At 60.7% G+C, this 27178-nt stretch overlaps 1 protein-coding gene across 1 annotated transcript; it reads left to right on the top strand.

The window, feature by feature from the left end:
• Positions 1 to 19036: 19036 nt before the first annotated feature.
• On the top strand, positions 19037 to 26461 carry TSGA10IP (testis specific 10 interacting protein). Its single transcript, XM_070068296.2, has 8 exons — positions 19037 to 19174; positions 20199 to 20335; positions 20437 to 21122; positions 21210 to 21357; positions 23761 to 23931; positions 25609 to 25708; positions 25803 to 25930; positions 26213 to 26461. The coding sequence occupies exons 1-8, from the start codon at positions 19046 to 19048 to the stop codon at positions 26331 to 26333; spliced, it is 1620 nt and encodes a 539-aa protein (XP_069924397.2). The 5' UTR covers positions 19037 to 19045; the 3' UTR covers positions 26334 to 26461.
• Positions 26462 to 27178: the final 717 nt, after the last annotated feature.

Here is a 27178-nt window from a genome sequence, read left to right as displayed (position 1 = left end):
AGTGGCTCTGCTGCCGCCAGCGGCCTCGCCCTGCTCGATGGGCTGTGGGGGTGCGGAGGGCGGGTGTGTGAGTCCGGGGCAGGTGACCGAAGGAGACAGAGCGGCCAGGCCAGGCCAGGCCACCCGGTTGTGCCGGGAAGGAGAGGCCAGCTGTCAGATGCTTGGACGCCAACAAGGAGGTGGTGGCTGGGAGCAGAGGTGCTCCGAGCTCCAGGCCTGGGCTCGTGGACGGGGCAGGCGGAAGCTCCCAGGTGAACAGAAGCAGCACGGGTGTTTGTTTTTAAAGACTTGTTTGTTTGAAAGGCAGAGTTACAGAGAGGGAAAGACAGAGAAGGGTCTGCCATCTGCTGGTTCACTCCCGAATAGCCCAGGACTGGGCCAGGCTGCAGCAGGAGCCAGGAGCTCCACCTGGACCAAGCGCCCGGGCCATCCTCCATTGCTTTCCCAGGTGCGTTAGCGGGGAGCTGGATCAGAAGTGGAGCGGCCGGGGCAGGAGCTACAGCTGGTGTTACAGGGGCAGCCTAACCCCCTGCGCCACGGCGCTGGCCTGCAGGGTTTTGTTTTTTAAGACAACAGAAATGCAGGCTTCTAGAGAGAGAGAGGCCGGAGGGAGTGGAGTGGGTCATGAGGAAGGAGAGACAGGGAGTGGCTTCCGTAGGAGGCGGAGGTGATGAGTTATCTGGGGTGACGCTGAGGGCCGGGGGAGCAGATGGTCTAAGGCAGCGGGAGGGTGGACGGTGAGCGGTGGAGTGGCCGGCGGTGGCACCCCGGGCCCGGCCCGCCTTGCTGGTGCCCCTGTGTCCTTCCCAGGCGTCCTCTTGCCTCCTCCCCCAGCCTGCAGCCTGTACAGCTGCACCCACTCCAGGTCCTCAGCCTGGCCAATCACTGCATCCCTGCCGCGGGGATCTTGCCCGGGGGGCCTTGGGCGGGGCCCTCGGGGAAGGGTGGTGGTTGTTTTTTTTGTTTAAGGATTATTTGGTTCACTCCCCAGATGGCCACAGTGGCTGGGGGTGGGCCAGGAACTCCATCCGGGTTCTCCATGTGAATCCAGGGGCCCAAGCCCTTGAGCCACCCTCTGCTGCTTTCCCAGGCGTGTTAACAGGGACTTGGAGCGTTCTGATGGGGCACACTCATGTCACAGGTGGCGGCTTAACCCACTGTGCCACACCGGCCCCTGGGGAAGGGTTTTGACAAGACCCCTGGCAAGGATGAGTGGCGGCCAGTCCGGCACAACATGGGCCAGAAGCTGCTGGAAGCCGCCCACCGGCCCAAGGGGGCGATCCTACCTGCAGACGAAGCCAGCTCAGGGCGCAGAGACGAGGCATCAGTACAGTATCAGCACCTGCATCCAGTGTGGGCCGTGCGCGCACCCTGGGCTTCTTCTTAGCCCCCTGAGCCGTTGGGTGTCTGTCGCTCTTAAGGGAAAGAGGCCCCGTGGACCCCAGGACCCCCCCCCCCCAGCCCTGGGAGCAGAGTTCTTTAGCACCAGGGGGTGGAGGGGTCCTTGTGTCTCCAGGGAGGAAATCTTGCCTAGTGCGCATGAGGTCAGGGTTGGGAGAGGAGACCCCGGGCGGGGAGGGGGCCTGTTGCTGGGGACTTGCACCAGGCGGGTCTCAGGTGGTGGGGGAAGGCCAGGGGGCTGGCATCAGGCAAAGGCCCAGGGAGAAGAAACAGTGGCTGCGGGGAGCAGCTGGCCTTAGGCAGAGTGTGTCAGACTGGAACGGCTAGAGCTAGGCCCTGGTCCAAATCCTGGCTCCTCCACTCAGCAACCTTAGGTGCCGTGGCTTCTGACTGCCACAAATGGAGCCAGTTGCTACCTACCTTCATCATATACAGACGGCCCTGTGGGAGATACAGGGCCCCACAGGCCCTGTAGGGGGCGTAGCTTGCTGATAGAACAAATATCAGGTTCAAGTGCAAGCTTGTATCTGGTCCCAGGAGGCTCATCTGATCAGCTGGGATCACTTCTCCAAGGGGACTTCAGGGTCTAGGTTCTTTTTTGTTGTTGTTGGTAACAATTTATTTTATTTATTTGGAAAACAGATTTACAGAGAGAGGTAGAGACACAGAGCGAGAGGTCTTCCATCTGCTGGTTCACTCCCCAAATGGCCTCAACAGTGGGACTGGGCCAATCCGAAGCTGTGAGCTTCTCCCAGGCCTCTCACATGGGTGCAGGTGCCCAAGCACTTGGGCCATCCTCTGCTGTTTTCCCGGGGCAGGGTGTCGGGGGGAATTAGTAGGGAGCTGGATCGGAAGTGGAGCAGCCAGGACTCGAAGCAGTGCCGATGCCGGCACTGCAGGCGGGGGCTTTAACCCGCTGGGCCACAGGTTCTTAGGCCCTGTCGTCCTCAGCCCGTGTCTCCCACAGTCACTATGGCAGGGGCAAGCTCAGAGCCCAGGGAGGCGTTTGGGGGCTGGGACTGGAAGCAGTCCAGGGCCTCTGCCCCACTCCCACCCGTCACCGGCTAGGACTGACTGGTCGCAGCGTCCCAGCCGAGCCAGCCTGGGGTGGCCGGCAGCCAGGTTCAGTGGCAGGACCTTGCAAGCCACTGGGACGTGCCCAGCTTTGGCACGTGTGGAGTTCGGCCTCCGGCATCAGAGGGCAGGGGCCGGAGGAGACGGTGCACCTGCTTGGGCGGGGCCTCTGGGTGCCTCCTGGGAGTGAGAAAAGATGGCGGGGCCTCTGGGTGCCTCCTGGGAGTGAGGGAAGATGGCTTCTCTCCTGCAGCAGCCCTGGACTCGGGGAAGGCGCAGCCTCTCAGTGCCTGCTCTGTCGCGCTCAGCAGGGGAGCCCGGAGCCCAGCCCTATCTGAACATCCCAACAGCCCCGCGAGGCAGCCCCCAGCCCTGCCTGTGTGCGGGGTTCGGCCAGTGCGTGAAGTGGGCAGCTCTGGAGGCCCGGGCAGCAGCGAGGGACCGTGACCCACCGTCCCCTCCTCGGCCCCAGCAGCCCCGGGGCAGGATTCAGTCTGCAAACATTTGCTGAGCCCAACCGTGGTTACTCAGATACGCCAGCTCCGGGCCGCCCACCAGAAGCTGAACCCAGAAGGGCTGATGCCACTGGGTGCTGGGGAGGGGGCGGCCCGTGGCCACCTTCCCCCGTGGCCCAGTGATTCCACCGAGAGTACACACGGGGCCTCTGCGCTTGGGCTTGAAGCTCTCGGATGTCGCACGGCAGCTGCCGCAGGACCGGGAAGGACCGGGAGCTGGCCAGGAGCGGCACGCGGGAGCCGCCTGGGAATGTGCTGTAGCTGGGACTGGGCGAGGGTTCCGGGTTTTGCACACTCATCACTGTGCTTTTGTAGTATGCTCATAAAAGGAGTGGTTACTTTGTATCTACCTGGCCCTCCCTCTGCTGTTGCAGACAGTGGCCATTCTGTGAACAAGACATTCTTGGAGTTTCTTTCTGAAAAGGGAGAAACATAAATAGGACAAAGCATAAATAGGACGTGGGATGGGCGCGGGGTGCTGGGGGAACGAGGCGTCACGCGGGAGGAGTGGGGAGACCAGGCCGGGAAGGGTGGTCCCGCCTTCTGTGCCAGGCTTGGGAAGACTCCAATGTGGCAAGATTAAAAAAAAATCTTTATTTCATTTATTGAGTTTCATTTTGTTTGTAAGGCAGAGCAACAGAGACAGACAGAGGGAGATCTTCCACCCACTGATTCGCTTCCCAAATGCCAGCAAAGGCCGGGCTGGGCCACGCTGAAGCCAGGAGCCTGGAACTCCCCGGGGGCTCCAACATGGATGGCAGGGGCCCAGGTGCTGCGTTAGCAGGAAGCTGGACTGGGGCCCCAGCCAGGCACTCTGACGAGGGACGCAGCCACCATCCCGATCAACGATTCAAGCCACTGAGCCAGGTGTGGCGAGATTGGTGGAGAAACCCAGCCAGCGAGCGAGAGCAGGCCCCACAGCTCTGTGGGGAGAGGGCTCGGGGGCGGGACCAGCAAGGGCAGGGCCGGGGGATGGCACAGGATTCATCAAGTTCCTCTGGGGCTCCCCTGGCGCCGCTCCCTCACCCGTGTCCTGGGGCCCGACGCAGGAGCCGCCAGCCCTGGGTTCCAGGAGCGTCCATGGGGCTCTGGCAGCCTCTCTGGGCCTCAGAAGCCTTGTGGAACGGGAGAAGGAGAAGGTGTGGGGTTCCTATCACACCTGGTCAGGGTGCTGCCTGTCCTGGAGGCCCCAGGGGCCAGGGAGGTGGGGGAGGACAGTGGAGGGAGGGGTGACTTGGCCCTGTCCCCGCCAGCTGGAGGTCAGCCATCTGACCGCCTGGCAGCTGCTCCAGGCTCTGTTTCTGACATCTGCCAAGTGGGGCTGTGCCGCCGCCCTGGGCAGAGGCTGGGTGCACCGTGCAGCTCATTCTCCTGCCCTTGGGAGCTCCCAGTGTCCTCTCTGCACCCTGTGCCCTCCTCTCGGTGGGGCGGGGTGTGCTCATCAGCCCCTCTATAAATGAGACCGGGGCTCCCGGAGCGCAGGGGCCGGCAGAGTTGGACACAGGTCTGTGTGTGCGTGAGTGGCGCACCCCCCCACTCCCCGTCTTAGGTGCAGGGGCGCTCAGCGCCGGGACATGGACCCAAGATCTCAAGTTCCTGCCCCTCTAGCTGCAGGTGCACAGTGGGGGATCCCTCACCCCCCGCCTCCCTGGGCGCTGCACCGGGCCTGGCCTCACCTCTCCTTGGCACAGGACCCTTGGTGACCATGTGACCGGACTCTCCTGGGGACGCCTTGTAGCAGGGGAGTGGACTGGATGTGTGACCTCCGTCTCCATTAGGAGAGCGAGCTTATCTTTTTCTCTGAACTTGGTGCCTTCCTATTCCATTGTGTGTGTGTGTGCACGCGGGCGGGCGGCAGGGAAGAGGTCAATGACAAAGGAAAGGGAGTTCCCCATGCCCCCTGCTCAGCAGAGGGGCAGGAGCAGAGGCCAAAGGCGGCCCTGCTGGTGAGGCTGTGGCCGGGGGAGTGTGGGTGCCTGTGGCCATTCCAGGGGAACTGTGGTAACATGTCCCTGGCCGGTCCACTCTGAGTACACCCCTGACAAGTGCAAAGACGTGTCCCAGAGTTGGTGACCCCCCCTAGGTGCCCACCACTGGGGAAGGCTGGACCGGGAGCTGCAGGGGCTGAGCGAGAACCGTCCGAGGCAGATGGCACAGGCGCGTGCTCGTCCCCAGCACCGGTGTGTTCCTTGGGCAAGTGACTTACGCCGTCTCCAGTTTCCTCACCTGTGACAAGGGCACCTGTAACTGTACCTCCCTCAGGGATGTGGTGAGATGAGGTGGGGCAGACGGCGGGGTGGGGGTGAGGTGGGGGCGGAGCGCAGGCCAGGGAAGTCGGCTTAAAAGAGAAGCTTTAAAAAAAAAAGATTAATTTGTATTTAGTATGGAGAGAGATCTCCCATCCCAGGGTTCACTCCCCAAATGGCCAAAGCCAGGAGACTGGAACTCCATCCGGTCTCCCGCCCGGGTGCAGGACCCCAGGCCGTCTGCTGCTTTCCCAGGCGCATCAGCAGGGGGCCGGATGGGAAGTGGAGCAGCCGGGCCGTGAACCGGGTGCACCACGACCTCGACACCGGCTCCCCTGCCCAGTGAAGTCAGAGAGAGGCTCCTTGGGGCCCTGTGGGTGCGCGGAGGATTTTCTGCACGCTGTTAAATCCGCGTCTGTGGCCCGCTGCCTTCCGGGATGGGCTGAGTGCATTGCTGGTGTTTTCTGAGCACCCACTCTGTGCCAGGCCCCGTCTGGGCGGGGGAGGGGCCCATGGAAAAGCCCTGCTCCAGCCCTGCCAGGCGCACCGTGGACAGACGGGCGGACACGGAATGTTAGGAAGGAAATGACAGAGTGGGCACGGCAGAGAGAGGGATGGCACCACTGCGCTAGACTGTTCTAGAAACCCAGGAGGCCAGCGTGGCGAGGCGGCAGCTGCTGCTGAGCCCCGCCCCTGTGCCAGCCTGGTGGTGGAGGGGCGAGGCGGGCAGAGGCCTTTTTTCTCTGCCCCCTGCCCCGGTACCCAGGGGTTGGGTTTTCTGGGTCTTACTTAGGCCTTTTTGGGGTTCCTGGCCTTCCCCCCACCCTTCTCTGGTTTTGTCTGGAGTCACATCCGACACCCAGAGGAGCCGATCCTCTTGGGAGACAGGAGCCCGGGCCTTGTTTCATCCCGCACCCCCGCCCCATGCCCCCGCTGCACGCGTGCCACCCCCACGGATGGCACGTCCGGCGCCCGGAGGAGGCGCGCACGCCGGCCGGGAGTCTGGGTCTCGGCGTCACTCCCTGTTTCAATGCTGTCGCCACCCCGGGGCAGTGTGTGACCTGAAGCAGCACCCCAGCCCCTGCGGGCAGCAGTTACCGTAAGGACGGGATGGTAATTACAGAGACCTGCAGGCTGCGGCCTTGGCAATCAGCGGTGAACGGCCCCCTTCTCCGGCGCCTTTGACCTCTGTTTTCCTGTGTCGTTACCGTGCGCACAGTCCGCAGGCAGTGGGCCCACCCCCACTGTTGGGTCACCAGGATGCTCCCAGCCCCCAGCCGGAGCTCCGAGCCGCACGACCCCCCATTCTCTCCTCCTCGCGGCGCCGGTGTGCACGGATCTGATGGATCTGAGAGGCGCACATGGGTGGATTCAGGCGTTGTAGCCCCTGTGACCAGCGGCCCAGACCATGTCTCTGTCCCCTTGACTCTGGGCGGCAGAAGCGGCAGAGGCGGGGGCTCCGGGCACCGGCAGGGGTCCTGTGCCAGCTGAGGGCAGTTGCTTGCTGCTCGGAGCCTGGTTCTCCCGCGTCGTTGGTGGGAAGGGGTGAGGTCAGTGCAGCTCCCTGCCTCGGCCCCGGAGCCCAGAGCCCCCCTCTGCTTTGAACTCCCCAAGCTGTTTTTTGGAAAGTTTATTTATTAGGGGTGGGCACCGTGGCGCAGTGGGCTAAGCTGCCCCCTGAAATGCTGGTGTTCCATATGGCGCTGCTTTGGGTCCCGGCTGCTCCACTTCCCATCCAGCTCCCTGCCAATGCACCTGGGAGAGCCGCAGCAGACGGAGCAAGTGCCTGTGCCCCTGCCCCCGCGTGGAGACCCGGAAGAAGCCCTGGCTCCTGGCTTCAGGTTGGCCTGGCCCAAACCTGACCTTTGAGGCCATGTGGGGAGTGAACCAGTGGACGGAAGATCGATCAATCAATCGATCAATCTTCTACATATGCACACACAGAGAGAGATATATTTAGGAGTCTCTCACTCTGCCTTTCAAATAGATAAATATATATTTTAAAGTTTTTTTCTTAATTTTTTTTTTGACAGGCAGAGTGGACAATGAGAGAGAGAGACAGAGAGAAAGGTCTTCCTTTTGCCGTTGGTTCACCCTCCAATGGCCACCGCGGCCGGCACACCACGCTGATCCGAAGGCAGGAGCCAGGTACTTCTCCTGGTCTCCCATGGGGTGCAGGGCCCAAGCACCTGGGCCATCCTCCACTGCACTCCCTGGCCACAGCAGAGAGCTGGCCTGGAAGAGGGGCAACCGGGACAGAATCCGGCGCCCCGACCGGGACTAGAACCCGGTGTGCCGGTGCCGCAAAGCGGAGGATTAGCCTAGTGACCGCAGCGCTGGCTTCTTTACTTCATTTTATTTATTTATTTATTTACAGGCAGAGTGGACAGTGAGAGAGAGAGAGACAGAAAGTTCTGAAAGAGGGGCAACCAGGACAGAATCCGGCACCCCGACCGGGACTAGAACCCGGTGTGCCGGCGCCACAGGCAGAGGATTAGCCTATTGAGCTGTGGCGCCGGCCCCATTTTATTTATTTTTAAATATTTATTTTATTTATTTAAAAGAGAGAGTGGGAGACAGAGAGATATCTTTCCTCTGTTGGTTCACTCCCCAAATGGCCACAATAGCCAAGGCTGGGCTAGACCAAAGCCAGGAGCCAGGAGCTTCTTCCAGGGCTCCCCACTTGGGCCATCCTCGGCTCCCTTCCCAGGCACATTAGCAGGGAACTGGATTGAAAGTGGAGCAGCCGGGACTAGAACTGGTGCCCGTATGGGATGCCGGCACTGCTGGCAGTAGCTTAACTGGTTAGGCCTCAATGCCTGCCCATATTTTATTTATTTATTTATTTATTTTTATTTATTTATTTTTTTGTTTTGACAGGCAGAGTGGACAGTGAGAGAGGGAGACAGAGAGAAAGGTCTTCCTTTGCCGTTGGTTCACCCTCCAATGGCCACCACGGCTGGCGCACCGCACTGATCCGATGGCAGGAGCCGGGTGCTTCTCCTGGTCTCCCATGGGGTGCAGGGCCCAAGCACCTGGGCCATCCTCCACTGCACTCCCTGGCCACAGCAGAGAGCTGGCCTGGAAGAGGGGCAACCGGGACAGAATCTGGCGCCCCGACCAGGACTAGAACCTGGTGTGCTGGCGCCGCAAGGCAGAGGATTAGCCTAGTGAGCTGCAGCGCCGGCCTTATTTATTTCTTTAAAATTTATTTATTCATGTTTGTTTGAAATGCCGAGTGACACACACACACACACACACACACACACACACAGAAAGGGAGAGAAAGACAGAGATCTTCACTCCTCGAATGCCAGGACCGGGCCAGGCCAAAGCAGGAGTTACTCAATCCAGGTCTCCCACGTGGGTGGCCCCTTGATGTGCATTAGCAGGAAGCTGGGTCAGAAGCAGAGGCAGGTCTTGAACCAGGCCCTGGGATTCGGGGTGTGGCGTCCCCAGCAGTGGCTAAACCTGCTGGGAGCACAGCACCCCCCCACCCGTGGTCTCCCCACGCCCTTCCCGAGCTCGGCTGAGGGTGAGAGTTGTGTGTGCGCATGTTTCCTCGCCCACTGACCTGACTGTCTCCAGGGCAGGACTTGTCTGCCTGTGGTCAGACTCTGGGTTCCTCCAGGCCGCCTCGAACCACAGCCCCACCCTTGGAGAACAGGTGTCTTTGCAGCGCCCGGTTCCCTCCCTCCCCACTGGTGGTCTGTCAGCGGTCTAGGAGTGGCCGTGGGACTCAGGACAGGACATGTCCCAGTCCTTCCTGGGGTCTCCTACATGTGGGAGGATTCCTCTCCCCACACCCGTGGCCAAGGGTAGCAACCAGGTGCCACCTGCAGCCGCGTTCCCTGGGACCCGATGACCACACAGCGCCAGCTGGAGGCGGAGTCACCCACCGCGGGAAGCGGCTGGGTCCCATGACCCAGCCAACACTGAGGTCAGGAGTATCCCTGCCTTTTTAAGATTTAGTAAAATAGACTGACCATCTGTTGTATCTCTTTTGGCTTACGTTGTTTGTCCATCGAATGCCAAAGGGACCTGACTCCTACAAGGCGTCTCTGCATTGGCAGAACGACTGGAATTCATTTGCGTGTCTGCCTCTTTCCCAGACTCCCTGGTCGGCTTACAAGAACTGGAAAAATACAATACCATACCATACCATACCATACCATACAGACGTGGAGTCTCAGGAATGAGCAACTATGGGGCCGGCATTTGACCCGGCAGTCAGCCGCCGGCTGGGGCGCCGGCGCCCCCTACTGGACGGCCTGGTCTCACACCCCGCTCTGCTCCCGACTCCAGCTTCCTGCTAGTGTGCAGCCCGGGAGGGGGGGGCAATGGTGAGGGCCCAACTGCGTGGCCGCTGCTGCCCACGTGGGAGACCTGGGTGGAGTGTCTGGCTCCCAGGTGCAGCGCTGGCCGTGGGCCCTTGTAGGCATTTGGGGAGTGTGGGAGCTTCCTCCTCAAGAAATAAAAGGGGCTGGCCGGCGCCGCGGCTCACTAGGCTAATCCTCCACCTGCGGCGCCGGCACACCGGGTTCTAGTCCTGGTCGGGGCGCCGGATTCTGTCCCGGTAGCCCCTCTTCCAGGCCAGCTCTCTGCTGTGGCCCGGGAGGGCAGTGGAGGATGGCCCAAGTGCTTGGGCCCTGCACCCCATGGGAGACCAGGAGGAAGCACCTGGCACCTGGCTTCGGATCGGTGCAGCGCTGGCCGTAGCGGCCATTTGGGGGTTGAACCAACGGAAGGAAGACCTTTCTCTCTGTCTATCTCACTGTCTAACTCTGCCTGTCAAAAAAATAAAATAAAATAAATAAAGGAGCTGGCACTGTGGTGCAGTGGGTAAAGCCGGCGTCTGCAGTGCTGGCATCCAGTATGGTCGCTAGTTTGAGTCCCGGCTGCTCCACTTCTCATCCAGCTCCCTGCTAATGCGCCTGGGAGAGCAGTGGAGGATGGCCCAGGTGCTTGGGGCCCTGCACCTGCGTGGGAGACCCGGAAGAAGCTCCTGGCTCCTAACGTGGCCTGGCCCAGCCCTGGCCGTTGAAGCCATTTGAAGCATGAATCAGCAGATGGAGAATTTCTGTCTCTTTCGCCCTTTGTCTGCCTTTCCATAAGTAAGTGAGTAAGTGCATCTTTTTTAAAAAGTGTGAAAATAGGAAGGAAATTAAGAGGAGGAGCAAGAACACACACACACACATAAATGTGCAACCATGAAGATCTGTAAGGTGCTTTACTAACTGAATATCAAATTAGGCTTTGAGCTTCCTGGCAGCCAAAGCAAAAAAGGGAGATACTGTAATGTGGCTTGTGTGTTTGAGAGAGAGAGAGAGAGAGAGAGAGAGAAGGGGAGAGAGGGAGAAGGGGGGAGAGGGAGAAGGGGGGAGAGAGAGAAGGGGAGAGAGAGAAGGAGAGAGAGAGAAGGAGAGAGAGAAAGAGAGAGAGAGAAGGGGAGAGAAGGAGAAGGAGAGAGAGGGAGAAGGAGAGAGAAGGAGACAGAGAGAGAAGGAGACAGAGAGAGAGAGAAGGGGGGGGAGAGAGAAGGGGGGAGAGAGAGAGAAGGAGAGAGAGAGAGAAGGGGAGAGAGAGAGAGAAGGAGAGAGAGAAGGGGAGAGAGAGAGAAGGAGAGAGAGGGAGAAGGAGAGAGAGGGAGAAGGAGAGAGAAGGAGACAGAGAGAGAAGGAGAGAGAGAGAGAAGGAGAGAGAGAGAAGGAGAGAGAGGAGAGAGAGAAAGAGAGAAGGGGAGAGAGAGAAGGAGAAAGGGAGAGAGAAGGGGGAGAGAGAGAAGGAGAGAGAGTGAAGGGGAGAGAGAGAGTGAAGGGGAGAGAGAGAAGGAGAAAGAGGGAGGGAAGGGGAGAGAGAGAAGGAGAGAGAAGGAGAGAGAGAGTGAAGGGGAGAGAGAGAAGGAGAGAGAGAGAGAAGGAGAGAGAGAGAGAAGGGGAGAGAGAGAAGGGGAGAGAGAGAGAGAGAGAAGGAGAGAGAGCAGGAGAGAGAGAGAGAGAGTACAAGTGGAAGCAGCGTCCACCTAGGTTGTACCTTCAGAAGGGGCTCTGAGAAGGGGTGGCTGAGTGGCATGGTGGAGGCCTAGCCCGGCCGATTGCCAGCCGAGTCCCCAGGGAGTCTCACAAGCGCTTGGAGAGCAGCCGGGGACGCACAAGGCCGGAGACCGCGGCTGCTGCTTCCCCGTCGGCCCTGCCCTGAGCCCTCGGAGCTCGTCACGGTCGGTCACTCCCTTCTCTTAGGAGCAGTTTCTCCTCCCGGCTGGGAGCCCCTGCTCTCTGGGCCGTCGCCTCTCCCACTGGCTGCTCTGCTCTGGTCCTAGGGCTGCAACTCCCTGACCTCTCGCTCTCTCTCCCTCTCTCTCTCTCTCTCTAAGATTTATTTATTTGGGGCTAGTGTTGTGGTGTAGTAGGTTGAGCCTCCGCCTGTGGCGCTGGCATCACATATGGGTGTCAGTTCAAGTCCCAGCTGCTCCACTTCTGACCCAGCTCCCTGCTAATGCACCTGGGAAGGCAGTGGAAGACGGCCCAGGTGCTTGGGCCCCTGCGCCCACATGGGAGACCCAGAAGAAGCTCCTGATCCTGGCTTCAGATCGGCGCAGCTCCGGCCACTGTGGCCAGCTGGGGAGTGAACCAGCGGACGGAAAACCTCTCTGTCTATAAGTCCGCATAGCAAATAATTAAATTAATTTTAAAAAAGAAATTACTTATTTACTTGAGTGACAGGTGGGGGAGAGAGAGAGAGAGAGAGAGAGAGAGAGAGAGAGAGAGAGAGAGATTTTCTTCATTGGTTCACTCCCCAAATGCCTGCAACAGCCACGGTTGGGCCAGACTGAAGCCAGGAGCCAGGAACTCCACTGGGTCTCCCGCATGAGAGACAGGAACCCCAGCACTTATGTTGTCTTCCGCTACCTCCCAGGCACTTTGGCTGGAAGCTGGAGGGAAGTGAAGTGGCCGGGACTCACGCCAGGCCCTGGGATACGGAAGGCAGGCGTCCCAGGCAGCGGCTGCGGGCCCCCCAGTGCCTGCCTCTCCCCAGCGCCTCCAGCGGCAGGCCCAGGCTCCGCCTCCCGCCTCCTCCTCCTCCCCGTCCTCCCTGTCCTCCCCTCCTCCAGTCCTCTGGACGGCAGGTCCTTCCTACCCTGGGCCCCCACGTTGATTTCCCGCGGCTGCCCGAGGCGGGGAAGCCATGCCTGTTTGTGCCCCGTTTTGGAGGTCACTAAACATCACGAAACGCCCAGGGGCAGGCACCGAGTCCCTCCAGAGGGCCTGGGCCCCACCCCGCCTCCTCACCGTGCAGCTCCAACAGCAGGTGCAGACCCCGGGAGGGCGCAGCAACACGGAAACCTGGATTGAGTTCCTGGCTCCTGGCTCCAGCCTGGCTCAGCCCTGCCTGCCGGGGGCATCTGGGGAGTGACCCGATGGATGGGGGCTCTCTCTGTCCATCTGCCTATCCGTCTGTCCCCTTCCTTTCCAGTAAGTGAACACAAAACAAAAAGCCTGGTGTTGTGTAGAAGCCGCATCTCTGAACCTGACGTGGGAGGAGACGTGCGGTGGGGGCAGGGAGGACACGCGCGAGCCCAGGAGGCACCTCCGTGATGGACGCCTTCCGCGGGCTGTCTAACTCGTTGCTTGGCCTGCGGGTGTCCGAGGCTTCTCTGTGGATTCTTCCTCGACTCAACTCTAGGAAGCGGCTCTGGTGCTCCCTTGCTTGGCACTCGTGGTGCTGGGTGCCCCAGCAGGGTAGCAGGTGCCCCCTGGGCAGCCCCGGGGCCGCCTGGACACCTCTCGCCAGGCTTGGGGTGAGAAGGCAGCCCCCAGACCTACTCCTGAGGACGCTGCCAACAGCAGGATTTCCTAAGTCAGCCTCGGCACCAAGCTCCCTTCAAAATCCACCCTCAACCCCCTCACGCTGGCAACGAGGGTGGTGACTCCGGAGTGCAGCCTGGGCCAGTGTTGTGGCGTAGCAGGCCCCGCCACCGCGTGCGACACCAGCATCCCATCCTTATCCGAGCGCCTGCGTCAGTCCCGGCGGCTCCGCTTCTGATCCAGCTCCCTGCTAATGCGCCTGGAAGAGCAGCGGAAGATGGCCCAGTGCTGGGGCCTCTGCACCCACGTGGGAGACCTGGATGGGGTGCCAGCTTCCTGGGTTCAGCCCAGGGCCCAGCCCTGGCCATTGTGGGCTTTTGGGTGGTCAGCCACGCAGAGGCGGGAGGGAACCGGACCCCTCCCCTTCCCGGTGGGGAGCTGCTCTTCCACTGCCTACACGTCACCTGCCCAGCTTCTCTGGTCTTTGGACTCCAGGATCTAAGCCAGCCTGCCTTCATTCCACTTTCTTTTTCTTTGTTTGTTTGTTTGTTTGTTTTTTAATATTATTTATTTGAAAGGCAGAGTCACAGAGAGGCAGAGAGAGAGAGGGGTTCCCTCCTTTTTTTAAGATTTACTTTAGGGGCCACCTGCAGTGGCAGTATTCCATATGGGTGCTGGTTCAAGTCCCTGCTGCTCCACTTTTTCTTTTTTAAAGATTTATTTGAAAGAAAGTGTTACAGTGAGGGGTAGAGAGAGAGAGAGATCTTCCACCCCCTGGTTCACTCCCCAGATGGCTGCAATGGCCAGAGCTGCGCCGATCTGAAGCCAGGAACCGGGAGCTTCTTCTAGGTCTCCCACATGGGTGCAGGGGCCCAAGGACCTGGGCCATCCTCTGCTGCTTTCCCAGGCCACAGCACAGAGCTGGATCAGAAGTGGAGCAGCCGGGACTACAGGGCTTTAACCCACTGTGCCACAGCACCGGCCCCCGCTGCTCCACTTCCGATCCAGCTCTCTGCTGTGGCCCGGGAAGGCAGTGGAGGATGGCCCAGGTCCTTGGGCCCTGCACCCGCATGGGAGACCAGGAAGAAGCTCCTGGCTCCTGGTTTCGGATCGGCCCAGCTGCAGCCATTGGGGTCATCTGGGGAGTGAACCCATGAATGGAAGACCTCTCTCTCTCTCTCTCTCTCTGCCACTGCCTCTCTGTAACTCTGCCTTTCAAATAAAATAAGGCAGAGTTACAGAGAGGCAGAGAGAGAGGTTTTCCATCCGCTGGAAAACCCAGTAGCCTCAATGGCAAGTCAAAGGAAGTCTCTTTATAATCTTGAAAAACCAGGGAATGTTATAATAATTGCAAACTAGTAAACATAAAAGCTTAAGCGAAATGAACGCCTTTCTAGAAAATGGGAAAAGCCCAAACTGGCACAAAAATATAAAAAAGTCGGTGGATCCGTAGCCATTCCAGAATTCCAGTCTGGTCCGACGTGAAGGCGCCCAACAGAGATGCTGCTGTTTATGGATCTCTATCATTTTATTTTCAAGAGATTTATTTATTTATCTGAAAGGAAGAGTGACAGAGAGGTGAGGCAGAGAAAGAGAGAGACAGACAGACAGATCTGCTGGTTGACCCCCCAGATGGCCTCAGCAGAGCTGGCCAGACTGAAGCCAGGAGCCGGGAGCTCCATCCGGGTCTTCCACGTGCGTGGCAGGAACTCACGCACTTCAGCCCTCGTCTGCTGCTTCCCGGGAGCACTAGCAGGGAACTAGATGGGAGGGGTTTTTGTAAATTTTTTTTAAATTTATTTAAGGGGGCCGGTGCCGTGGCTCACTTGGCTAATCCTCCGCCTGCGGCGCCGGCATCCCATATGGGTGCCGGATTCTGTCCCGGTTGCCCCTCTTCCAGGCCAGCTCTCTGCTGTGGCCCGGGAGTGCAGTGGAGGATGGCCCAGGTGCTTGGGCCCTGCACCCCATGGGAGACCAGGAAAAGCAGCTGGCTCCTGGCTTCAGATCGGTGCAGCGCCAGCTGCACCCCATTTGGGGGGTGAATGAATGGAAGGAAGACCTTTCTCTCTGCCTCTCTCTCTCTCTCTCTCTCACTGTCTATCTGTCAAATAAAAAAATTTATTTAAGGTGTACAAATTTCAGGTACATCATATATACAGCCTTAGGGTGGACGGGATGTGTGACGGCGGGAATCCCACCAGCGCGCTGAGACAGGATGCGGCATGCTGAGCGGTGCCTTCGCCCGCTGCACCAGTGCCGGCGCCGCCGCGTTTTTAACTTTCATGTATTTGAAAGGCAAAGAGACCGACAGGTGAGATCACCCATGTGCTAGTTCACTCCCCAGAAGCCTATACCAGCCAAAGCCGGATCCAGGCGCTCCGTCCGGGCCTCCTGAGTGGCTGGGAGAGACCCAAGGACTTGGGCCGTCGTTCGCTGCCTTTCCAGGGTGTGAATTAGCAGTGGGGCCGGGACTCGAACCCGGGCGCTCGGGTACGGGATGCGGGCTTCCTGAGTAGCTGCTGCCCCAAGCGCCCAGCCCAGAGAGGCTCCACCAGGCAGGCGTTCGAGAACAGGCGGTTCTGTCTCCTCGTGTTGTTGTTCTAGAAGCCAGAGAGCTTCCTCCTGCATCCAGTTCCTCCCTCGTCCAAACCAGACAGGAACAGAATCCGGGAGACGGAGGGATGCACAGCGCTCGCTACGGACGAAGCCGCCCAGCAGCAGAGGAACAGAATAAAATGCAGGCAAATGCTCCACCTAGGGGCGAGGCAGGGCCCCGGGAGCCTCCCGGAACACAAACCCCGGGGGAGCAGTTGTGGCTGGACGCCGTGGCCGGGAAGGGTTTCTGTTCCAGCAAGGCCCTCGGAGGCCATCGGGACAGCCCAGTGACTGCTTCCCAGAGACAATGCACTCCTGCAAATCAGTGCGGAAGAGACCGGAACGCAGCTGAGATGCGGCCCGCTGGGGAGCACTCGCCCAGGGAATCCTCAGTTACAGTGACAGTGAGGTTCCCCCCCCCGCAAGGTTTATGTATTTATTTATTTATTTGAAAGGCAGAGTTAGAGAGGCAGAGGCAGAGGGAGAGACCTTCCATCTGCTGGCTCACTCCCCCGATGGCTGCAGCTGCCAGCACTGGTCCAGTCCAAAGCCAGGAGCCAGGAGCTTCCTCCGGGTCTCCCACAGGGGTGCAGGGGCCCAAGCACTTGGGACATCCTCCACTGCTTTCCCAGGCTATCGCAGGGAGCCGGATCGGAAGTGGAGCAACCGAGACTCGAACCTGCACCCATATGGGATGCCGGAGCCGCAGGTGGAGGCTTAGCCTACTGCGCCGAAGCGCCGGCCATGAGTCAGATTTTCAGTGGGTCAAGATCACCATGTAGGGCCCGGCTTTGGGTTAGGACCCCTGCAGCCCTCACCGGAGTGTGTGCCTTCCAGCTCTGCCTCCTGATTCCAGCTTCCTGCTAACACAGACTGGGAGGCGGCAGTGATGGCCAAGGCGGTGGCTCTGCCACCTACCTGGGAGACGAGCCTGTGTTCTCAGCTCCTGGCTTTGGCACCGGCTATGTGGGCATTTGGAGGGTCAATCAGCCGGCACTGCTGGCAGAGGATTAGCCTAGTGAGCCACGGCGCCGGCCCAGTAAATATATTTTTTAAAGAGAATCATCCAGTCCAGCACTGTAGTGTAGGGGGCTAAGCCTCCGCCTGCGGCGCCGGCAGACTATATGGGTGCTAGTTTGAGACTGGCCACTCCACTTCCGATCCAGTTCCCTCCTAATGTGCCTGGGAAAGCAGTGGAGGGTGGCACGAGTGCTTGGGGTCTTTGCACCCACGTGGGAGACCTGGAGGAAGTTCCTGGCTCCCGGCTTTGGACTGGCCCAGCTCCCACCATTGTGGCCATTTGGGGAGGGAACCCACGTACGAAAGACCTCTCTCTCTGCAACTCTACCTCTCAAACAAAAAACAGAGTCTTTTTTTTTTTTAAAGATAATTATCCAAGTAGTTTATTTTAAAAATTACTTATTTTCACTTTACTTGAAAGGCGTAGAGACAGGAAAGGAGACAGAGCGATATTCCATTCCTGTTTTATTCCCTAAATCCCCAGAGCAGCTGGGGCTGGGCCAGGCAGAAGCACGCCGGGAGCCCGAAACTCAGTCCAGGTCTCCCACTTGGGTGGTGGGGATCCAAGCGCTGGAGCCGCCAGCTCCCACCTCCCAGGGTGTGCGCCGGCAGGAAGCTGGGAAGGCGAGCACAGCGTCGCCCAGGACTGGGCGCTCTGGTCCGGAACACGGGCGCCCGAGGCGGCGTCTGCCTGCAGCCAGACACCTGCCCACCACCCCCACCGACTGAGTGGTGGGTATTTGCGTCTGCACCAGGTGCCAGGGATCAGGGCTGAGATGTGCCCTGGCGGGAGGGGGAGGCAGCAGGTGCACCCAAGGCCGTCAGCAGGCTGCGCTGAGGGGGGAGAAGAGGGAAGACCGCCCAGACCTGCCCGCCGCCAAGGGGCAGCGTTCAGCCTGCCCAGGAAACCATGGGCCGAGTTTCAGAAGGGACTCAGCTCTGAAGAGAGAGCAGGCTACACGTGTGTCCTCCCCAGAGCCCCCGTGGGTGACATTCGGCGGAGACAGACGGCAGGGGGCATGGCCGGCCCGCAAAGAGCGGACTTGGTGCATCCGGGTGATGATCTTCGTCTGCAGCACAGCCGGGGCCAGTGAACGGGTGTCCCGCGGTGGATGCGGTGCAGGACGGAGTGAGAGCAGTCGAGGGCGGCAGTGACCAGGGTCCCTTCTCACGGGGCCACTCCCTGGCTAATTAGTACTAGCAACTCTTTTTTTAAAGATTTGTTTTAGGGGCCGGTGCTGTGGCGCAGCAGGTTAACGCCCTGGCCTGCAGTGCCGGCATCCCATATGGACACCGGTTCAAGACCCGGCTGCTCCTCTTCCCATCCAGCTCTCTGCGATGGCCTGGGACAGCAGTAGAAGATGGCCCAAGTCCTTGGGCTCCTGCACCCACATGGGAGACCTGGAGGAAGCTCCTGGCTCCTGGCTTCATCAGTGCAGCTCTACCGTTGCAGCCAATTGGGGAGTGAACCATTGGATGGAGGACCTCTCTCTCTCTCTCTCTGTAACTCTGACTTTCGAATAAATAAGTAAATCTTTAAAAATTTTTTGTTTTATTTATTTGAAAGGCAGAGGGACAGAGAGGTCTTCCATCCACTAGTCCACTCCCCAGATGCCCGCAACAGCTGGGCTTGAGCCAGGCTGAAGTCAGGAGCCAGGTCTCCCGTGTGGGTGGCAGGGGCCTCCAGCCGCAGACCAGCAGGGAGCTGGATTGGAGGTGGAGCTGGGACGGGAACCCAGCAGACGCTCAGGTGATGGGAGCGTCTCAGGCAACCTGCCAGCCCCCTGCGCCACAGCGCCTGGCCGGCTGTCCTCACCACCGTGCAGCCCGCTTTCCCAAGCCTCGCCCTGTGATCGCGCAGCAGACCTCTGAGCCGGGCCCACGGCCCAGGTGCAGGAGCAGCAGTCACAGAGCCTGCAAGGCCGCTCCCGGGGGCCGGCGCGGGGGCCTTGTGGGGGTTCACATCCCAGGGCTTTGCTCGGCACTGCCGGAAGGCTGGGGTCAGATTTCGGGGCCGAAATTCCTCCCAAGGCCTCCTCCCTGCAGCCTGCCTGGGCCTCCAGAGTGACCCAGTCCTGGGGTCCCTTTTGCGGATGGACGGGGAAACACAGGCCAAGGCTACGGCAGGAGAGCCGCTCACACAGGGTCCGTGGCGGCGGCGGGCTGTGGCGCTGGTCCTGTGGGCCTCCAGGCCTGGGTCGCTCCTCACCGTCCAGCTGAACTGTCCCCTGGCTGGCTGTGGTCCTCACCTACCCTGGCGGACCCCTCCCTGAGGTCCCTTTAGCCAGAGCCCTTGAGACGGGCTGGGGAGCGGTTGCCGTGGAGATGGCCGGAAGGACAGTTCCACGCTGTGGTGGATGTGGGGGTGGGGACGGGACAGGACACCAACATGCTCCACACCCACCCACAGCTGGCCAGGCCCTCACCCGGGAGACCGGGCCAGGACCCTCGGTCTCAGGCTCCAGGGACGGCCACGAGGCTGCTTGACCTTCTGTCCAGCATCCCCCAGGCAGAGCAGGTGAGGGGCCCCGTGGGGGGGGACTTCCAACTGCCCAGAGGCAGGCGGGCACTGGGCTCAGGGGCCAGGACTGGACTGAGGCCCCAGGGGAGGGGTATGAGGGGGTGGAGGAGGGGCACAGGGTGACATCGGGGTGACGGTGTGATCCAGGGGACGTGGACCCCGCAGGAGAGACAGGTTTCCGGGATCGCACGGGACGTCAGAAGAGCTGTCCACTCGTTACACTGCTTCATCTGACGAGGTCTTTATTGCTTATTTAGTGTTCATTCTCTCAGTTTGTTCACTGATTTTTCAGTTTTAACTGAGATGGAATAATTGGGTGTGTTTCTGGGGCACACCAGGGCATCGGCACACCCACCCCTTAAACGGTCCTCATCCCTTTGCCTTGGGGACTCGTGAACTCCTCCTGGCTGGGGACAGATGGCACGGGGCTGGGTCCCGGCTCCACGGCTTCCCAGCCATGTGTGCTCACGGTGAGACCTGGGTCCCGGGCGTGGTTAGATGCGTTCTGCGAGAAAGGCCCGAGCAGGTGGCAGGAGCCTCATCAATGGCAGCCGTTGCTATTTTTTTCAAAGATTTATTTTATTTATTTGAGAGACAGAGTGACAGAGAAAGGTAGAGGCACAGAGAGAGGTCTCCCATCCACTGGTTCACTCCCCCAGATGGCCACAGAGTTCAGAGCTGCGCCGATCTGAAGCCAGGAGCCAGGAGCTTCTTCCAGATCTCCCACATGGGTGCAAGGGCCCAAGGACTTGAGTCATCACCCACTGCTTTCCCATTAGCGGAGAGCTGGATGGGAAGAGGAGCAGCCGGGACACAAACCGGCGCTCCTATGGGATGCCGGCGCTGCAAGGCAGGGGTTTAACCCACTGCGTCCCAGCCCCAGCCATTGCTAGTTCAATAGGAAGACTTGAGAGAGTGGTGATGGGTCTCAGAGGGGCCCAGTCAGGGTGTGCAGGGGAGGAGAAGGACTCCAGGGATGTGCAGAGGTGGCCTCCCCTCTCCCCACCCCGTCTCGGCCCAGGGGAACCCCAGGAGCGGCGAGGGCGCCCCGGTTCGCAGCCTGCTGCAGAGGTCTCAGAGCGCGAGGCAGACGTCCAAGAAGGACCACAGGCCCCGGCGGAGGAGCAAGAAAGCCCAGAGCTGCGCGGAGGCCGAGGAGTAAGGGGCAGGGGCGGGCTGGAGGGGGGCTGGCGGGTGGGCGTGGCTCGGACCCGGACCGGACCCTGACCCGACCCCGGCCCCGCCCTCTCCCTCTTCAGTGTCTTCGCTGCTCCCCGGAAACCTTCCTTCCCCTTCCAGTGGGCCTGGGAGAGCTTCATTACAAGTGCCTCCGCGGGGTCCCAGCCCAGCGGCCCCTCGGCCCCCGGCCCCCACGCCCCGCCCTTCCCCCAGCTCAGGTCCAGGCGCGGGTCCGTGGCCAGCCTCCCGGACGCCCTGGGCTTCTGCCAGAAGATGGAGGTGCAAAGCCCTGAGAGGAGGCAGCAGCTGGGGGCCTGGAGCCCCTCGCCTCCGGGCAGAGGGGAGAACCCAGGGCTGGAGGTGCCCAGCCAGCGCGCCCTCTGGCCGACGGGGAAGCCGGCAGGACCCGCGCTGGAGTGGGAGGGGGAGGCCATGGGCGCCGAGGAGGAGCCCGAGAGGGACCTGAGCCCCCGCCAGCTGCCCCAGCTGCCCCGCAAGGGGCTGCTGTCCGAGGAGGACCAGTGCTCAGAAATGACGGAGGAGGACGAGGACGAGGAGCTCGGGGCCCCCCACAGGAGGAGGCCCGGGCCCCCGACAAAGGGGCAGCACCCTGGGGACCCGCAGAGCTGGAGCCAGAGCCGCAGGAGCAGCCCCAGCTCCGGCCACCTCCCCGGGGCCCAGAGGAGGAGGCGGAAGGCCCGGGAGCTGGAGGGGCCCTGGGACCTGGAGATGCTGCGTAGGCAGCTGCAGCAGAACCTGGACTGCGGTGAGCGAGCGCGGGGCTGAGCCCTGGGGCTGGGCTGGCCCCGCGGGCCCGGCGAGGGTGGGCCCTGATCTGGCCCCACCGAACCAGGCCCCCAGAGGCAGCCCTGGAAAGCTCTCCAGACCCCCGTCCAGGCCTCTGACCGCAGCGGGAAGGCACACGTGCTGGGAGACGACGAGACGTTCCCGTCTGCCAGCCTCCCCAATCGCACCTTCCACAAGCGACAGGAGGCCACCAGGTGCGGAGAAAGAGCGGGGAGGGCGGGGAGCCGGCAGGAGCCAGCTCTCCGGGAGCCCCCGGCCGTCCTCCCCGCCTTCGCTTCTTCATTCCCACCCTGTGTCCCCCAGTCTTTCTGACAACCCAACCATCCGTCGGCCATCCGTCGGCCCGCCCACCCACTGATGGCATCCAGTCAGCCACTCCCTCACCCATCTCTCTGTGAACTGTTCGTCCACACAGGCCGCTTTGCCTCCATCCCCTGCCTCGTCTTCCCGCCCTCCTTAACCCATGCATCGTGTGATTCACGCAACACAGACTGAGCACGCGCTCACGGGCCTCGGGGTTTGGAGATGGACTCTGGGCGCCCAGGGCCCGGGAGAGAGGCCTTTGGGCAGTTATGTCCTTCGGTCGGGTAATTGCTCCGCGTGGGCCTGGACAGGAGACTGGGAGTGGAGGGGTGTCCTGGGCTGTGAGGGGTGGTCGAGATGAGGGACAGGTGGGAGCAGCCATGTGGAAGGAGGGAGGAGGCGCCTCTGGGAGGGATTGAGAGGCGGGCTCACAGCCCTGGGCACTGCCAGGGATGGGGAGAAGTCCCCGATTCTTTTTTTAAAAAGAATATTTAAATTGACAAATAAGAATTGCATACAATTGCAGTGTACAGCAGGATGCTTGGAAATATGTGTGCTGTGCATTCATGGGAGATGCCGCTAATTCTGAGTGAACTCGCCCGCTTATGCCGCGTGTGGTGAGAACGGGGGAGACTGGCAGGTGCACGGGGCACTGCCGTTAGGCGCAGTCCCCCCCTTCTCCCGCACACTCTGCAGCTCACTCCCCGCCCACGGAACTCCTGCACCCTTTGGCCAAAGTTTCTCCGACACCGGCAGCCTCTTCCGGTTCTGCTTTCTTGTCCTTGGTGTGCTGTTGTCCTGTGCCCGGCTTATCCTACTCACGTCATGGCCCAGAGCTTCTTCCATATCGCTGCAGAGGGCAAGAGCTCCTTTGCGTCTATAAATCACACTTTCTTAAGTTTAAAAAAAATGATTTTCATTTATTTGAAAGGCAGAGAGAGAGAGAGAGAGAGAGAGAGAGATCTTGCATCTACTGTTCACTCTAAAATGCCCAGCACAGCCGGAGCTGAGCCAGGCCGAAGCAGGACCGGGAACCTCGTCGCCGTCCCCCGTGTGGGCGGCGGGGACCTCAGTACCTGAGCCGTCCTCTGCAGCTTCCCCAGGCGCGTTCGCCGGAAGCTGGATGGGAAGCCGAGTGCTGAGATGAGAGGACTCTGATGTGGGATGCAGGGCAGCAAGCCACACCGCCGCCTCCTTCGCGCACAGTTTGATTGGGTCGTTCGACTCCTCGGTTTGCTTGCTGTGCCATAGCTTTCTGCTTTGAGGAAATCTCCTTAGTGTACTTGTGCTTTTGTTGTTTATGCTTTTGGGGACCATCTAAAAAATATCGTAACTTGGGGCCAGCACCGTGGCTCACTAGGCTAATCCTCTGCCTGCGGCGCCAGCACCCCAGGTTCTAGTCCCAATCAGGGTGCCGGATTCTGTCCTGGTTGCCCCTCTTCCAGGCCAGCTCTCTGCTGTGGCCCAGGAAGGCAGTGGAGGATGGCCCAAGTGCTTGGGCCCTGCACCCACATGGGAGACCAGTAGAAGCACCTGGCTCCTGGCTTCGGATCGGCACAGCGACAGCCGTTGTGCCCATTTGGGGGGTGAACCAACGGAAGGAAGACCTTTCTCTATGTCTCTCTCTCTCACTGTCTATCTGTCAAATAAATAAAATATAAAAAAGATTTTAAAAAATGTGTAGCTTGAGATGGGAGATACCTGGGGGTAGTTAGGGACCGTGTCTCTGGTTGTGGCCTCCTTGATGGACAAGAAGGGGGTGAGCGTGAGGCTTGGGGAAGAACGTTCCGGGTCTGTCCAGCTGCTGTGTGCTCAACTGTCCACAACCTTTACCCATCCATGTGTTCTTCCAAGCCCCATTTTGTTCTTCTTATCACCCACCTGTCCGTCCGTCCGTCCAACTTTGCCTCAAACCCAGGCACGACCCCCGCTCCCACGGGATCAGGAGGTCAAAGAGAAGCCCAAGATCTGGCCCCTGCACTCCAGGAGAGCTGCTTTGCCACGGGCCCAGGCTGCCCAGGGGCTCCAGGGCCCGAGAGGCTCGGAGTCGGGGCTCCCTGCTGGCCGGGTGGGCCGGAGGCTTTGGGAAAGTGACCCGGGAAAGGCCTTGAGCCGGGGCTGAGGGCTGGGCTGCCAAGGGCCACCTCTCTGTCATCAGAGTTCCATGATAAACCCCACTCCCCAGAACCCGGGTTCTCTGGGCCCCCGGCCCCTGCCCCAGCCTCCCCCACGCCCCACCAGCCCCCTCTCCCCCTGGACGGCTCCTACCTCTCTCTTCCTTCTCCCTGCCCAAGAAGCCTGCTGCAGGCCTGGGAGCGGCAGCAGCAGGAGGAGCGGCACCAGGCTGAGCTGCGGCGGGCCCGGGAGCAACGGGTGCAGCAGCAGGTGGCCCGCTGCCTGGCCACCTACGGGTCCCGCGCAGGCCGGAGGCCCTGGGCCAACCAGCGCAAACTGGAGGAGCTGAGGTAGGCAGCCTGGGCTGAGAGGGCTGGGTGGCGGGGAACAGCTGGGGCTGGTTGGGGGTCGGATTCCAGGACCCAGCGGACCCAGCCCTGACCACACCGGAGAGCAGTCTGATGGCTTCTAGTCAACTCTAATCCCTCCGCCGCCAAAGGCTCACGGTGAAAATCGTGTAGGCGCCAATGACACTTTCCCATCCTGTTTTCCGATCTGCAAGGCCAGATATGCTTGTCATAAAATATGGAACTAGTTACCGTGGGACCTGCACGGCCCCTGTCGCCCTACTCCCGAGCCAGCCATTGCTCACGGTCAAGTGAGAGCCATCTGTTGTATTCTCTTCCTAGCTTTGTCTAAGAAGTGAACTCACAAGTCAGGCAAATTTTTATTTCCTTACTTGTCGGAGAGACAGATCTCTCATCTGCTGGTTCACTCCTCCAATGCTTCCAGCGGCCAGAGCGCTGGAGCCAAGACCCAGAACTCAGTCCAGGTCTCCCGTGGGGGTAGCAAGGACCCAAGCATTCGAGCCATCAGCTGCCTTCTCAGGGTGCGCACTAGCAGGCAGCTGGAATTAGAAGTGCAGCCAGGATTCAGCCTAATTATACCATTATTTTTTGAAGATTTATTTTATTAATTTGAAAGGCAGAGTTAGAGAGAAGGAGGGGCTGGCGCTGTGGCATGGTGGGTAAACCCACCGCCTGCGGTAGCAGCATCCCATATGGGTGCTGCTTTGAGTCCCAGCTGCTCCACTTCAGATCCAGCTCTCTGCTGTGGCCTGGGAAAGCAGTGGAAGATGGCCCAAGTCCTTGGGCCCTTGCACCCAAGTGGGAGACCTGGAATAAACTCCTGGCTCCTGGCTTCAGATCAATGCAGTTCCGGCTATTGCGGCCAGTGGATGGAAGAAGACCTCTCTCTCTCTCTGTCTCTACCTCTCCTTCCCTCTCTGTGTAACTCTGACTTTCAAGTAAATAAATAAATGTTAAAAAAAAAAAAAAAAAAAAAAGAGAGATCGTCAAGTGGCCTCACGGGGATGAGCCAGACCGAAGCCAGGAGCTTCATCCGTGGGTGCAGGGGCCCAAGGACCTGGGCCATCTTCTGCAGATCTCCCAGGTGCATTGGCAGGGAGCTGGATCGGAAGTGGAGCAGAGACTGGAACTGGCGCCCATACGGGGTGTTGGCAGTGCAGGTGGCGGATGAACCCGCTGTGCCACAATACTGACCCCTAAATGGATCTTTTAATGGGCTTTTCCATGAACTTACTGAAGTACTTCTGTGTCACAGAGAACGCTAGCCACCTTCCCCACCCCCTGTGCAGCACAGTGAATAAAACTGAGCCCAGACAGGGGCCTTGCCCAAAGTCAACATCCACAGCTTCTGCCCAGAGCTGCCGTGAGGGGCCCAGGGCTGCGTGGTGGGGACAGGGAGGCTGTGCACACTGGGCAGTGAGTGCCGGCCCCTCCCTTGGGAGTGGTCTGGAGGCCATCCCGCCCCGGCTGTACAACCCACAACTTACGTCTGGCCTCGGAGGAGTCCCTGCACCTCCCCCCACCCCAGCCACCAGCAGATCGGGGCACTCATTCCTGCCCTGGCTGACCCGACTAGGCGCCCAGGGCCAGGCAGGAAGGCCAGGGCGGGGGGACGGGCCGTGTGCACGGAGAGCCGCCCCAGGCCCGTCTGTCCCGCAGGCGGCAGGAGCGGCAGCGCTTCACGGAGTACCAAGCCGAGCTGCAAGGCATCCAGCATCGGGTGCAGGCCCGGCCCTACCTGTTCCAGCAAGCCATGCAGGTGAAGGCTGTGCCGGGGCGGGGTGGGGGGCAGGCGGGAGTGGGGGGGCCCCGGGCCAGGAGTGCAGACCGGGAGTCCCTCTCTGTCCCCCCAGGCCAACGCCCGGCTCACGGTGAGCCGGCGCTTCTCCCAGGTGCTGTCGGCACTGGGCCTGGATGAGGATCAGCTGCTGGCTGAGGCTGGCAAGGGCGGCGATGCGGAGGGCGCCTCCCGGAAACCCAGGTGAGGCCGCGGGGCCGGGGCAGCCACGCTGAGGCCCAAGGGGCAGGGCCTCGCCCAGGGACACGGGAGCAAACAGGAGGCCAAGGCAGGCTGGGCGGGGGCTGCGTGGGTCACCCCACGTACACGGTTCAGGGCAGGGACCGTGGGCCACTTCACAAGCCAGCGGGGACTTGAGGAGGGGCGGTCGTCCACCCAGGGCCGCACGGGAAGCCAGGACGGCTGCCGGGCTGGGACCCACGTGGGAGTGGGAGCTGTGCTCAGCGGCCGCTGTCTGTCTTTAAGGAGCCACAGGTCCGCGGAGACGAGCAGGCAGAGCCCAAGGACGGAGCCCCCCGGAGGCCAGCCTGACAGGCACCCGACCCCCAGCGTGGACCTGGCGAGCGGTCCCCGAGATAAAAATTAAAGGTTTTGTGGCAAACTCAGCGTGGGGGTCTGTGGTGGTGGTGGGGAAGCCGCCAGTGGGGAGGATTGGCTCTGTCCCCACAGCCCTGGCCCTGCTCCCCAGTGGGCGTCTCGAAGAGCAATGGCCGTTTCTCTCTATTCCATCTCCCCCATATGTCCTGGGGCCAGTTCACGAGTGACCAGGGCACAACGGACGCGGCCTTGAAGGCTACTTCCCTGAGCAGCTCACAGCAGAGGTTCAAAAACAAGGCCCAGCACCGGCACCCCGGGTTCTAGTCCCGGTCGGGGCGCCGGATTCTGTCCCGGTTGCTCCTCTTCCAGGCCAGCTCTCTGCTGTGGCCAGGGAGTGCAGTGGAGGATGGCCCAAGTGCTTGGGCCCTGCACCCCATGGGAGACCAGGAGAAGCACCTGGCTCCTGGCTTTGGATCGGCACAGCGCTGGCCGTAGTGGCCATTTGGGGGGTGAACCAAAGGAAGGAAGACCTTTCTCTCTGTCTCTCTCTCTCACTGTCTAGCTCTGCCTGTCCAAAAAAAAAAAAAAAAAAAAAAAATCCAGCTCAGCTCAGCTCAGCTCAGGGACCCGTGCAAAGGCAGCGCTCGCTGCTTACAGCGCCCAGAGGCTGGGCTGCCCGATGGGGCCGAGATCCCCGGGAGTCCACTGGCATGGACCACCTGCCCAGGGCCGGCCCTGAGGGGCTTCCAGCTCCGGGGCGCTGGCTTAGATGGCCTCTAGGTCCCTAACATTCTGCGATCCCGTCTCCTCCAAGCTAATCCTGCGCCCGTAAGGGGCGCGCGCAGCGGGAAAGCCAGCGAGCTGAGCGCCGCTCGGCCCAGGGCTGGCCGCCAG

This window comes from Oryctolagus cuniculus, chromosome 1 (assembly GCF_051225735.1).
Source record: "Oryctolagus cuniculus isolate XC-2025 breed Fujian yellow rabbit chromosome 1, ASM5122573v1, whole genome shotgun sequence".
NCBI lineage: Eukaryota > Metazoa > Chordata > Mammalia > Lagomorpha > Leporidae > Oryctolagus > Oryctolagus cuniculus.
The sequence above is the reverse complement of the archived record's forward strand: the minus strand, read 5'-3'. Positions and strand labels throughout refer to the sequence as shown.